Genomic DNA, 14,926 nt, shown 5'->3' with positions numbered 1-14,926 from the left:
GGTGCGAGTCATTTTCTCAGTTTGTGGTGTGAGTCGTTTTCTCTGCTTTAGGGTTGCGATTCGTTTTCCCGACTTAAGATGTGGGTCGTTTTATCGGCTTCCGGGGTGCCAGTCATTTTCTTGGCTTAAGATGCATGTCATTTTCTCGACTTTGGTGGTGCGAGTCATTTTCTCGGCTTGGTGTATAAGTCGTTTTCCCGGTTTAAGATGCGGGTTGTTTTCTCAGCTTCAGGGGGTGCGAGTCTGTTTCCGGCTTAAGATGTCGGACGTTTTCTCGGGTTCATGGGTGCAAGTCTTTTTCTTGGCTTAAGATGCGAGTCATTTTCTCGGCTTTGGGGGTGCGAGTCATTTTCTCGACTTAAGATGCATGTCGTTTTCTCGGTTTGGAGTGCGAGTCATTTTCCCATCTTTAGATGTAGGTCGGAATAATGAAACAATGAAACTTTCAAAGAATTGCATCATAAATCACAAAATATTTTCAATCTTGAATCTTCAAATATTATACAACCAAGTTGGAAAAGAATGAAGAATCATAAATTTAGATTCAAATTGAGAGAAAAAAAAAAGGATAAAGAAAATTTGAAAAAAGATTGTAGCAGAATAATTATTATTGTTATGATACCATATTGAGAATCGTGGTTGAATAAAAGAAAGAGAGAAATAATTAAAGAAAAAAAATAAAACTTGGAATGATTATATAAATGATTAATATACAATTAAAGTATGATACATCTGTATAGTGTTTTTAATGTAACTAACCTAACAAATTCAAAATAATCTTAATACTTTTTTTAATGTAACTAACCTAACAAATTCAAAATAATCTTAATACTTTTTAAGTACCTTTAACAGAACCCATGCTCTCCCATGTTTTCAATGGGATTTAAATAATAAAAAATTATATTTATTATAATTAATATAATAAAATAATTATTATCAAAATTTAATTTAATTTTTTAAGAGAGGGTATTAAAATTTATTAGTTAAAAAAAATCTAAAATGAAAAAATATGTTAATATCATTAAAAAGAGACGAATATAAAAATAATTTTATTATAATATGAAAAAGTTAAACTCCATTAGCTTGTTTTCACTCTTATATTTCCAACACGTGACTTAATTTTCTAATACTAGTTTAGGCCCGTCCACGTCCACGTGCAGCATGAAATATTATTTAATTAGTATATTATATATTATGGTCCCGATTAACACTTTAAGCACGCTTCTCACACCATCCTTGTGCTACAATAATAAGTCACTGTACCTCTTGTCACTTTCTTTGCCAAACCCCAAATTAAACATTTCACACAAGCATGTTCCTGTTCTCATATATACTCCTCGATATTCGATATTATGTATATATATCAATGTTATCAAACAAAAGTGAGTCATGAGTCACACACCTTATAGTTTCTATTTTATTATTTAATTAGTCCAATTTTCACCCTCTTATTGGTCGCGTATGTATTTTTACATACACACTTGCATGCGTCACACCCACACACCTTAGTGAAAATTTTAAGGGTCACGTTGTTTTATATAATAAGGTGATCAATATATATAAGATAAGTTGATAGATAGATTATAAGCACATTATTTTTATTAATTACACACACAAAATGATGGAGAAAAGAAGGGGTGGAAGGAAGAAGTTCCATGAGACAAGACACCCAATTTACAAAGGTGTGAGACAAAGGAATGGAAAATGGGTGTGTGAGTTACGACAACCTAACAACAAAACTCGTATTTGGCTTGGAACATTTTCTCACCCCGACATGGCAGCTATAGCTTATGATGTTGCCGCTTTGGCTTTCAAAGGTGAATCCGCTTCCTTAAATTTCCCTCATGCAGCTACCTCTTTGCCACGTCTTAATTCGCGAACTTCTTCTATTAGGTCTATTCAGTTTGCCGCGATGAAAGCAGCTAAGAATCACTTTTTTACTTGTCAGGACTCAGAACCATTCCTGACTGAAATTGTAAGGAACGACTCTGAGTCTGTAGATTGTCAGCTAAATGTTTGCTTGGTGAAGTCTTTGGAAGATTCTAGAAGCTTCTTCTGGGACGAGGATGAGATTTTCAATATGCCAGGTTTAATAAACAGCATGGCGGAAGGGTTGATTATTACACCACCGGCGTTGCAGAGAGGGTTCAATTGGGTTGACGGAGAATCTACCATGGATTTGACTCTATGGGAAAGTTGATCCTTTTAGCAAGTAGTTATCCAATTTGTAAACACTATACACACCTTCTACAAATTAATTAAAGTGGAAGATGCAATAATATGATGCAAAATTAATATTTAGTGAGAAAGTGGTATTTTATATATGTGAGAGTGAAAGAGAATTTTATAGTTAAAAATGTAGGACTTAGATTTAAACATTTAAGTGAGTCATATCACTTCTTCTCTTCAACCTCTAAAGAATATCTTATTATCTGTGTTGCTTCACTTGTAGTTACTTTCTCTAATTTCATTATCCAAGAACTAGATATTAATTTTGTGGCTCTATCCCTACAACTATGCAAAAAAATGAACTATCATGCATACAACATATAGGAGGAATATATATATATATAGTATAGATGCAACATTTAATTATGAACTATAGACGACAAAAGGCTCATCTTAGGGAAACATAAAACATCATGCCAAATCAAGAGGGCAAAGAGAATTAAGATTGCAACCAAAACAAAAATTCTCTCAGAATAATCCATTCGACATACACTTGACTAAGAGAGCATAAATCTAATTAACAAAAAGTTAGTTATACAAATTAAAACCAGTACTAAATAATTTTTTTCAACATGTATCAAATGAATAACTATATATTTCAAATCAATCACATGTGATTTACAGAAACACAATTTCTCCTTAAAACATGAATAGAAATCATATATGCAAGTAGCTCAAGACATTAATTAATCATGAGCATCCTTTATTACTAAACTATTTATTTGTGGATGCTCACAGATATATCTACAAAACAAATTTTAAATAGAGCTTATAGGTTCTGAATTTTCATTGGGTTCTTTTGGATTATAGTAGCAACAGTGGACATCTAAACCATAGTACCTTTAGAAACGATGTATTTTCTTATCTGGCATTTGACTCTTGTGTGACTCTTTTTGGAACAATAATGACAAATAACATGTGGTGCATGAAACTTGTCATTAATTTCTTTGTTAAATTTTTTAAAAGGTTTTCCGAATTTCCTTCTTGGTGATCCTTTAAAAGACTTTTTAAAATTTGTTTGATCATTCAAATAACTCGTTTAACTTAACAAGTTTTATGTCTCTATTTGTAACTTATGTCAATTCGAACTTTAAATCATAATTTTGCTTTTCCAAATCATCACAATTTTTACATATGGCAAATTATTCAACTATTACACTCTTTGGTCTCAAGTATAGGTATTTTGGAATCTTCACGAGCATTAATGGTTTTTACTAAATCACTTTCAAGTTTTAAAATTTTAACTTCCAAAAGTGTTATACAATTTTTCATAAGATCGTTCATCAACATAAAAGTTTGAGTCGGAATTACTTACCTCACTGTTCTAGTTTTTCTGAGCCATGAGAACAAATTTTTCATAAGTTGGACACCTCATTATCGATAGAGCTGTGGGAAGAAGCTTAATCTTCATTTTCCCATACTATATATGCAATTTGATGAACCTTCATGAGCCATTAATTTTAGAGTCATTTTGAGTCAATTGCGTAGCTTATTTCTTTCAATTCAATTTTCAATTTAGAGTTATTTTAAATAAATCATTTTTCGATTAAATAAGGTGTTTATGCTTTCATTTTTTTGATTAACTATCTATTTTGTGTAGTCTTATATTGCTTCATTGGTTTAACGCAACGCTGAATTTTGGTAAAAAAATCAATATGACTCATGCGCAATATATTTATTCATATTTGGAGTTGTAGACGTTCAAATTGAGTCAAATCAATTGCAAATGAAAGCACATCAATAACTACAACTTTCACGAAGCCACCGAAACTCAGTTTACAGTAAAATAATAAAATGTGAAAAGTAAATCAGTAGGAGAACAATCACTAAACCAAAATTTGGATTTAACAATAGACATTTAACAACGCTTGTTGAGTAAAAGTGTTGTTGTATATTATATTTTTTTAAACATGGAGTATTAGATAACACTTTTTCTAAAAGCGTTGTAAAACTTTTATGGTGCATATTTAACTAACTCTTTTTAAAACGCTTTGGACAAAAAGCGCTATATTGTAAGCATTGTATTATAAACCAAAAAGCACTGTAAACCAAGACTCTCGATGACAACACCCCCCCAGTAACCTAACTCTTATTTTGTTTCGCTTGAATCGCGATCTCTCGCAAAATCATTGTCTCTGCAAAACAACTAAATCCATGCCCAAAATATGTTCTTACACATAAACCCTCTCTTGCGAAAACCCATAATCATTTCTCGCTAAAACGTGAATCCTTTATTCGCTTCAACAACCCTCATGCTAGAAACCTACGACCGCTACAGTTGAAACACGATACTTATTTCTCCCGATTGTAAGTGTCTAAAATCTTTGTCGGTTATACTTTAATGTTTATTTTTTTGTTTTTTTATATGCTGCAATAATAGGATAAACAAAACTTATTTTGTATGATTGTTATATACATGTTATATACCAAATTTATGTTATAAGATTGATAAGGGGTTATGAGACAGGATGTATAGTAGAAAAATTAGGAAAGTAAAAAATTATCACCCCAACTTCATTGATGTTGGTAGAAATCCACACGATGACTAAAATATTTCTTGTCTATACTTTGTCTCGGAAATATTATCTATCTTGTTGACTCTAGTTTCTTTGTTATTTATATGTTAATTTCTGTTATAAACGATTAGTTAAGGTGAAAACTTGTGATGCTTTATATTTTCTTTTTAAATGTTTAAATTTAAAACATTTTGTAATTGAATCCCATCTATTCACGTTGTTTGCTTTAATTTGTGAAAAAAACACGAATAAACGGGATTATATTTGTTGGAGTCATTCTTTCAGGTTAAGGCATCCTAATTGAAATGGATTATTGTTGTTGAATTTGTTTGATATGCTAGAAACCCACAATCGACACACTTGAAACACGCTACTTATTTCTCTTGATTATAAATGTCTAAAACATTTCTCGATTATAGTTTGTCTTGGAGGTATTATCTTGTCGATTGTAATTTCATTATTATTTATGTGTTGATTTATATGTTATAACTACTAGTTAAGGTGAAAACTTGTGTTGCTTTTTATATGGTGCAATAGTAGGATAAAACTTGTGCTTTCTATGTTATAACTGTTAATTGGAGTGAATGATGTTCAAAATGATAATTATATAATTTGTTATTAGGTGAGTGTCATATTGTAAACTATTATTTTATATTTTTTTGTATGAACTAAGAATTATTCTAATTTGTTTTATTTTTCGTCACAATAAGATTAAAGTTGGAAGTTGTTATTGTTGTTGATGATCTTGAAAAATTGATGTTGCTGGAAAATGAAGAAAGCATTGATGTTGATGACGTATATTTTAGATTTATAGTTAGAGAATGATGGAGTTGGTCATAAATATTTAGTAGAATTTTCTCATCCCATTATTCTTAGAATTATATAATCAAATGTTGAAGCTACTTATTTTTATCGAAGCTCCCTACTTCGTTGATCGAGTCTGATTTCTAAGAGTGTCGGGGCAAATTTGATTTGAACATGCATGCAAAGTTTAAAAATGAACGTTGAAGGATTTGGAAAGGTAAGAAGGACGGTAGGTCGTATTGGGGTTTTATTTGAATTTGTTTACCCGAAGAAAGCGAGTATTTTGAAAAAAAATAGAGAACTCTCTTTTGCACGTATTTAGGAAAATTTAGTAGAAATTCTCTTCTTTATCCTTCATTTATTTAAATAGTATCTGCTTTCTTAATTAATCAAGTTTTAAATTATTTATTTTATTTTTAATTTAATAATTTCACTAATAAAATTTTAGACTTAATATATATATATATATATATATATAATATCAGGTGGATTGTTACAGGTATTAATGGAATACAACACTATATTCACTCTATAACTACGGCTTCTTAAATGAAGGAGAATGTGATCACACTTCATTGAAATTATGAGTGATTGTTAAGTATACATAATTCAAATTAACATTCAATTGGTCGTTAGCATACACTAGCTGAAGGTTTGTTTCAATGCTATTATCTGATTGAATTAGTAAGTTTGAAAAATTAGTTGTAGGAATTATAACAATGTTGATTTGATGTATTCAGTTTATTAGAGTATCTCAAAACTGAACCAATTAATGATAAGTGAATGTAATGAGTTATTAGTCAACACAATAAGTTAGCTATATAAGATAAAACTGGCATGAGTTATTAGTCAAAACTAATCTCCCATACCTCCCAATAAAATGGAGAGAACACAACACATAAACAAATAATTTAAATGGGTCTAACTTTACTTGCTCATGCCTCAATTTCACTCTCTTTCTCGGAAGACAGTTTCACACATCAATGTAACTTATTAACAAATTACCCTCGTCCTCCCTCACTATTTTCTCTTCATCCTATCATGCTTTGTTCAAATCACTTTCTAATTACAAGTTGATAAAGCGTTGATGATCATACCACGTTTTATTACATTTAGTATATAACAACAAATGTAAAATAGTCAATGTAACAAACTTTAATTGTAAAGTGTAATGTCAAATTATCAGATGGTTTGGCATGTTCCGCACAATATTAAATGTAATTAATTCAAAAATATCAGTTTGTATTATGTAACACGATTAAGTTGTCACTATCAATAAATTAAATGAGTGAATGTTTTATCTAAGTCAGTAAAGGGGCATAACATAAAAAAGATAAATTTGTTCTATAACAACTTTATATTTAATATTTTATATTGAATAAACAATTTTATAAAAAAAGAATACAAACATAAGAAACCAAAAAGGCATACCTATATAGGACCTCAATTTTAATTTTGCATTATTTTCTTTTACTATATTAAAAGTTTATAATACATAAATATATTTAGATGGTTTCGAAACTTAACCTCTGAGACGCATATAAATATGATTATCTGCACAATATATAAATGTTAATAATCCATTAACTACCATTGCAATAGATTAACTTACGTATTATTTTATATAGTTGTAATTTTTTATGTCACAAATATATGCTATTAGTTTATTGTCATTAGTTTAATACTAATTTTGCTTAACTAACCCCAAAATATTAACTAAATCACATTACAGGTTCAAACTATAATCTTCACAAGGTTGGCCCCCATGATGAAAAATGGAGAGTCTTATCTTCACTATGTACCATAACTTTTGTGTTCAATGCGTAACAAGATAAGTTATCAATTCTTCATGTTATTTATCGAAGGTTTAATCATTCTACCATATATTATGACGAAAAAAATCCATCAGATATAGATCGTCAATTGTTCAGATTATATACAACAGTGTACATTGAGATTACTGTTTCCAAACAAGCAGGTTTTACTAACGCTGTTTTTTGGCTGCTGAAGATGGATGCTCAATGACCCGATAAGATTTCATGAATCATGTATTTGCATTTAAGGCCCAATAAAGATTATATTTAGTAGTGGGCTTTGTGATCTACAATATATGTCTTCAATTTAGACACCACAAATATGGCAAATGAATCACACATTCATTTTCTATTTTAAAATAGTTTTAGTTTTTTATTTTGATTTTTTAACAAAAAAGAATGATGTGATAAAATTTAAATAATATGACATATGATGCAATGATATAGAATGAATAACACTCGTGAAATCGTAATAAAACTTTATCAAATTTTAAATTTTAACTTTGAACTTTTTTTATTTTTATAATTTAATTAATGACAAATGAATAATTAACACATTTAGATTTAAACGATCTTATATCGTGACATCGTATGTTCATTATTATCGTTATTTTTTAGTTCAAAAATCTAAAGAGGGAAAAAAAACTGTCGACTTTTAAAATAAGATGATAAATTTCATGAATTGATTAAAATAAAATGATCAAAACTATAATCAAACTAAATTTTATTAATCAATATAAATTGACATATTATTAATAATTATTTTAAAATAAAAATTTATATTTTCGTTTTTCGATAACAAATAAATAAATCAATAATACTTTTTAAAAGATATTATTTTGAGATACTATATAAAATAATTATCTATAATTTATCGATAAAACATGTCTAACGTATTTTTTATTTTTGTCACACACTAGTTGAGTTTAATTTGTTAACTTTTGCTTACAAAAAAATATGAATATTTTTGGTTATAAATAAGAGCAAGAGGAAAAAGAGAAAGAGAGAAAGCAACCCATTGTGATGATACCTTTAGAACTGGAACTAGAATGCGAGACGTGGAAAAATTGAAGACAAAGAGGAAAATGGGAAATAAAAGAAAATAAGTTAATGAGAAAGATAACGTTGAACTGTTGAAGTTTCATCTTCAATGGTTAAAATCTAAGATCACTTCTCATCGTTTATTTCTTCAAGGTAACATACATTTCTCTTTAAAACCCTCTATTAGATGTACTCAGTTTGTGAGTTTTATGCATGTAGTGATATTTTTCTGAAATTATCTATGGTTTAGGGATTTATAGATATGATGTTGGGTGTGAATGTAATGTGTGCATTCCTCTTACCAAAGAAATGTCGCAACCTCTTTTTCATTCCCTTATATCAATTTTGGGTTTGTTTGATCTTAAGTTCAGTTAGTATGAGTTAAACTAGTAGTTAATTACATCTCAAACTCATGGTTCTTAAAAGTTAGTTAAGTTTGTTATTCCTCATTTATCATAGAATGCATCTTTGGATACTTATTATATAGTTAATTTTGAAGTTCCCTCTATTATATATTTTCCTAATAATTAAACTGTTATTAACTTCTTTCTTGTTCTTGTTCAATGGAAGCTAGAAAATCCAAAGTGCTCTTCAACTACACTGCTTCAAGGGAGCGCAATTCTCTTCAAGGTTCTCTTACTCTCTCTCTCTCTCTCTCTCTCTCTCTGTCTAAGAATCACCACTCACTGCACAGTTTTGTTTTCTTTAACAATTTCATTTCTCTCTATGTGGTTTGTGTTGTCCTTACAGTTCTTAAACGACCTAACATTGATAAATACTCTGTCTTCAAAGAAATTGGATTTACAAATCTACCCCGTTATGACTCCACTTATATGAACTCTGGTCTCTCCTTCTGTAAGGTACTACACACGCACACTTCTTTGTTTCTCTGATTTTTTTAGTTTTGATTCTTGATTCTTGATATTTTTTTCTTGTTATTTTGGTAATTTTATTTTTGATTTTATGGTGTAGACTTCAAAACGTTGCTACGACCTTGCTTCAGGTGATGACGGAGGCTTCGTCACCTTGTTTGACACTCGACGCAACACAAGTTTGTTTTTTTATTTTAGTTCCATTTTTCATAATTTCATGGTTCCTTATTTACTTATTATTACATGAACGTTTTCAATCTCAGAGAAGATTAGCGAATGGCGTGCCCATGAAGAAACCGGGATTTTTGGTCAGGTTATTTTGGATGTTGGTTGGATTAAGGTAGGCCTTAATTTGGTAATTTAGGTTTCACACTTTTTAGAATATGTATTTTCTTTGGTAACTTCTTTGATTGATTTTTATTAACTTGAATTGTTTATTTCCAACATAATTGTATTTTGTTTTCACATGAAATCAAGAAGAATTAAATTCACTTAATTAGTGTCCTTAATAAGTGTGAAAGTGGGTACTTTTGCTTATAGTTTGAGTAAGAGGGAGTAAATGTTTTCCTTTCTAGCCAAAAACTGATTTCTTCTTGCTTCGTATCATCGAGGATCACCCAACATTGAAGTTACTTTGGTGTTTGCACTAAATAAAATCTATGATTTTTGCATGTTTTAGAATCTAGTACTTTTGCTTAAGTTTTAGAATCTGGTACTTTTGCATGTTTTAAAACTGATTAACTTATGATTTTTGCATGTTAAAAAAAAAAAACAATTGTTAGCTAATAAAAGATGTGTTTGGAGAAGTCCCTTCTCATTTAAGTAATGTATTAAATTGATTTACAATTATTTGCAGGAAGATACCCAAATTCTCACTGCTGCTGGTGATGAAACTGTAAGTCATAGTGTTGTTATTGATTTAATATTGCTTGCTTGGATTAATTTGATTGACCATTCCACATTGTTGTTCTTGCTTAATTTTGTTCCTGATTCTCATATGCTACTTGCTTGATTTGAATCAAAAGCACTGTTGATCAGATTTAACCGAAATTCAAGTCAATAGATACCAATTTCATGCCATTGAATTAGAACGCCGTCATCTTTGTAACTACTAGATATATAGCAGCATTGGAGTAGTTTCCTTTAGGCTGATTTTATCTTGAATGTTCTTGTGGTGATCATCTACAGATTAAAGTATGGGATGTTGAAGAAAAGAAATGTCTTGCAACGTTATGGGGGCACAGGGATTGGATTGAATCTATTTGTTCTCATCCAACTAATGATGGTAATATTGCATTGTACATGCATCTCTAAGGGGCTGTTTATTTTGTGAAAATATTTTATGTTTTCATTCCCTAAAATGTGTGTTCATTTTAGCAAAGTGATATATTAGCAATCAACATTCCTTTTATCTCCAAATTTTCAGATATATTCGTCTCTGGTTCAAATGATAGATCCTTTCGTCTTTGGGACTTGAGATGCAAGTCAACGGTTAGTATCCCCAATGAAGATACAATATTGTAAGTCAATGATTTATTTGTCAAATTCATGTAATGAGTATTTACTTTATCTGTTTATTATCAGTTTCAAATGAACATAATGTCTTATTCAAAGTTCACAGATAATCTGTTTGATTTTCTAGTTCAACTGCTGTTGTCGAAAGAGCAAATCTTTATCATAGATCAGATGGAGGAAGGGTAAGGATGGGCAGGGTTAGTTGTTGGTGGTCTGCCATTCCTTCTCATTTTGCAAACTAACCTGTTCTGTCAACAATTCTAATCTGTCAGGTTGATGCCATGGGCCTTACATCCGTTCTTTGGCTCAAGGATCAATTCACCATAGCCACTGCTGGGTCAAAACATAGGTTTGTTTGATGTATTACCCATCAAAACAAAATTGTATTTTCTGAAGTTTTTAGCTGATTTGATTGATTAAAAAATCCAATTGGTTTATTTCAGTACAGTAAAGTTTTGGGATGCCAGATTTCTGAAACAAGGCGTCACATATAAAGGCCCTCTTCCTAAGTCAACAGAAAAGGTTGGTTGAAACTGGCCTGTGAAATGGTAGTGTTTTTGTTAGGACTTAGATATAGGAGAATTAGTTAGTTAGGAGGTAAGAGTTTTTATAGGTTTGTTAGAGCATCTCAAACGGTACGTAAATGCGTTCGTCCGCCAGGTTGTAATAACTTAAAATTTAGTTTTCTGTGAGTTCACCTTGGAGTTGTGCCAAAGTGTCATCACGGTACTGTCAGGAAGGAACGGTACTTCATCGCGGTTACCTTTTTTTTTTAATTAATTTATGTATAATAATAAATATATCACGGTTAGTGGTGGACCCTATCTAATGAACTCCTGAGTTCATGTTGGAGTAAAAAATGAATAAGTTATTTCAAGATGATGTGGCGTGGTGGACCCCATTTAATGAACTCATATTGAGTTCACTGTTGGAGATGCTCTGGTTTCCTATTTCTTAGGATAGTGGTTGATTGGCCCTTTACTCTTTTATCCCATTGTACAGAGAACCTATGAATAATGGTTATCTTCCCATTTGAGGGGATCTTTTGCCAAATTAGAATTTTCTTAATTGGTATTTCAGTTGAAGGGTGCATTCACCCTTGAGAAGCATATCCGCTCTAGTGTATCCTATTCTTGGAGAGATTCTCTCTTATTATTTCTTATCATTTTCTAAATATTAGTGTTTTTCTAATTCTTTTGAAATCCAATTCTTGAGTTCCTAACAGTTTTTTTCTTCTATACAGTCGGACTCAAGAGGTTGCAAATTGAGGATCGTCAATAAATTTAACCATGATTTACAAAGATTTAATAAGATATTATATGCAGGGCTTACGAAACTATATGTCACGTGAGGTTAAAAGTATAACCGTGATAGAAAATACCATTTGTATTATGCTATTTGTGTTTGGGCATTTCTGATTTTCTATTTGATTTCTATTTGTTGGGAAATCAATTCAAGTTTATAAATAAATGTAAATGGGTAAAAATTCAAGAGGTTTCAAACTAAGTAAATCTTTGTGGGTTCATGTTTGTTCCTTCAAGATTGTTGGGTGTGCGGTTTCCCAATCATTAATTAGATATTGTGAAGCTCTGAAAATGATACAATCTTTAGTGTCAAGACTATATTCTTTTTTGTCATTGCAGCAAAAATTACATGCTTTTGATGGTATAACTAGCTTGTCTCAAGATGAGCGTGGAGTTTTACTCACAGCTTCCAGCATGGATAACCGGTATTCTCCTAAATTTTGTTTTTGTGAGTCAAATCATGGTTTAGAGAACATACTTCAAACTGTTAAATAAACTGTTTCTTCCTTCTTGCAGAATTTATCTATATAATATACTTGAACTTGGAAAGAGGGCTTTAAGTTATTTTGAAGGACATACAATACGAAAATATTCAAAGGTGAGAATTTCTCCTGTAACGCAAAATTTCTTGCATTGAGTCTCTTTCATGACTCGACTTTTTTCTCTTCTTCTGTTTTATGTATGCTATTCCAGGCTGCAATTAGCCCTGATGCATTGAACATAGCTAGCGGCTGTGATCATGGAACGACATACGTTTGGCAGGTTACATTTCTTACTTTCACTCAACACATGTTTGGAAGTTTGGCACTTCGGATGTAATTTAACTGAACTTTCGGAAAACAGGTCAACAAGCCTCATGAACGTACTATTTTGATGCCGGCGAATGAGAAAGAAGATGCTTACAAAGTTGACTGGTAAATTAAAAAGTGTGGTTTGGTTTTAGTTTTCTTTAATATGAGTTTCTTATTTGTTTGGCAGGTCCTGCTGCGAGCCTGGAAAACTTGCAACTGGTGGTAATTACAATGTAAGCAAAACTGTTTATATATATATATATATATAAACTAGATATTCTTGCATGCAGTCCTGCTTCAGTTCAGGACTTTCTATTCACCCATTTAATAGATCTACATGGCAAAATGATGGGTTTTCATTGGGTGATAGTGTAAAACTGTCAGTGCATAACTATTAAACTTTTTTATTAATAGTACATAAAAATTATTTCTTTCAGAGTTGTAACTCTTCCCAATTTGGCATTTTTAGATCCAAATATGGAATAAAGATATTGAAATTCCAGAACAATGACTCTCCCTATGCCATCCAAAGAGACATCGCAATACCAAATAAAGTCAGCCACTCCAACTACTTAAGAATCAGCTTTCATCAGAAGTTTTTCAACTGCGTTATTGGGTAAGGTTCTTTTTCTTGAGGTTATATATGCTTAGTTTATTTGTAATTGTAAACTTGGTATAAGACATATACTGTCATTCTGCAGGTTATTTGAAATCTGAAGTGCAATAAAGAGTTTGTTATAGCAACCATTCATCTGTTGAATTTTTTACTACCAATCTTTTGTGAAGTTAGGGGAGACTAAAAGCCAAAATCATGTAAATCTGTACAAATTTTTGCTTCTGTTACTTTATCTACTTGATGAATGATGTGCATATGAATCCTGTTTGGTGTGTTGAGTGCCATAAATGAATAACTCATGTTTTGTAGATGAAATGTACAGAAAGGAAAGCAATAAACTTTTGAATGCTAGGTGGGCAGTGATCTGACTTTTACATGCTGCAGTTGCACATCTTTCTTGGGTGAAATGTACTTTATCATCCAAATTTACAAGTGTAGTTACTTTTCACCTTAACCTGTTTAACTGATAATTTTACTCGATTACTTAATATTAATAATTGTAATTTTTTGTTTAAGATGATAAAAATAGTTTGTCAAGTTATCCAATTCAAGTGAAAAGATTAAATTGTCTCAATCTAACTTTTTAAAGAATTAAACTCTACTTAGATTAGCCTTGGGGAATAAGACTGCTATTTAGCTTTGTTTTTTCAGTTTCTTTTTTTTCCTTCGCGTGTCCTAAGTGAAGTTCAAATGTAGCTCTGTCATGATGTGTGTCTATGGTCTTGGCCTTTCATTTTGCTAAAAAGGTGAAAGAGGCAATAACCTCAACTTGTTATTAAAAGTAGAAAGTTAACTTCTTACAGATAGTTTATTCTTGTGGTAGACGTGAGAAGATCTTGGTTGTGCTTTGATTTGTTGATTGCATTTCGAGTTACCTTTTGAGTTAAAAAAGAAATCATTCTTGAACAACTCTTGATCTATAACGATATCCTTTTTTTTTCTTCACTTGTTATTTAACAATCTCCAAACAAAAAGAGACACATTCAATAGAATCACTTCATTCCAAAATAAATAATTGAAAGGTAAAGAATCGTCTGCCTCTTCTTGTCAAAATTAATGATACATGCCTTTAAAAGAATAAACTTTTTTGTTCTTGATTCTCCAAGATCATCTATCGATCATATTTTTCTGCAAAAAAATATAATCTAACAAAAAGATACACTATAACACTAACTCTTCTTCCCAAGCAAAAAATCCCCTCCTCCACCTTCACCAGCCACCATCAACATTCAACACCCCAACCCAACCTACACAACTCAGAGGAAATAATTTCATCTAAAGATAATCCTTTAAGCCTAATAAATCTTGAACGAAGTAAACCAACCTCATTCCAAAGATCATGCCTAAAAGAAGTATTCACATCATTACCCACCTCTATCATTAAGTTATCATCAAATCAAATTCCTATTTTTAAACCAACCCCC

At 30.8% G+C, this 14,926-nt stretch overlaps 2 protein-coding genes across 5 annotated transcripts; both read left to right on the top strand.

Moving 5' to 3' along the window:
• Window positions 1-1,395: 1,395 nt before the first annotated feature.
• Window positions 1,396-2,442, top strand: LOC101491872 (dehydration-responsive element-binding protein 1B-like). The gene has a single exon (XM_004497562.4). It carries the CDS (start codon window positions 1,619-1,621, stop codon window positions 2,198-2,200), a length of 582 nt encoding a protein of 193 aa, XP_004497619.2. The 5' UTR covers window positions 1,396-1,618; the 3' UTR covers window positions 2,201-2,442.
• A 5,913-nt stretch (window positions 2,443-8,355) lies between these two features.
• LOC101515431 (uncharacterized) lies at window positions 8,356-13,853 on the top strand. 4 transcript variants are annotated; one of them, XM_073366870.1, is made up of 19 exons: window positions 8,358-8,557; window positions 8,979-9,034; window positions 9,155-9,264; window positions 9,377-9,455; window positions 9,540-9,616; window positions 10,133-10,171; window positions 10,465-10,561; window positions 10,703-10,796; window positions 10,919-10,973; window positions 11,064-11,140; window positions 11,235-11,313; window positions 12,435-12,520; window positions 12,612-12,693; window positions 12,789-12,857; window positions 12,939-13,009; window positions 13,074-13,119; window positions 13,356-13,502; window positions 13,588-13,699; window positions 13,812-13,853. In XM_073366870.1, the coding sequence occupies exons 3-17, from the start codon at window positions 9,238-9,240 to the stop codon at window positions 13,395-13,397; spliced, it is 1,020 nt and encodes a 339-aa protein (XP_073222971.1). In that variant the 5' UTR covers window positions 8,358-8,557; window positions 8,979-9,034; window positions 9,155-9,237; the 3' UTR covers window positions 13,398-13,502; window positions 13,588-13,699; window positions 13,812-13,853. The 4 variants fall into 4 exon arrangements, with proteins under 4 accessions (XP_012570363.1, XP_073222971.1, XP_012570362.1 ...); XM_012714909.3 differs by having other exon boundaries at window positions 8,356-8,557; window positions 9,377-9,407; window positions 13,588-13,853; XM_012714908.3 differs by having other exon boundaries at window positions 13,588-13,853.
• The last annotated feature ends 1,073 nt before the right edge of the window (window positions 13,854-14,926 follow it).

This window comes from Cicer arietinum, chromosome 4 (genome assembly GCF_000331145.2).
Source record: "Cicer arietinum cultivar CDC Frontier isolate Library 1 chromosome 4, Cicar.CDCFrontier_v2.0, whole genome shotgun sequence".
NCBI lineage: Eukaryota > Viridiplantae > Streptophyta > Magnoliopsida > Fabales > Fabaceae > Cicer > Cicer arietinum.
This window is presented reverse-complemented; position numbering and strand designations above follow the sequence as displayed.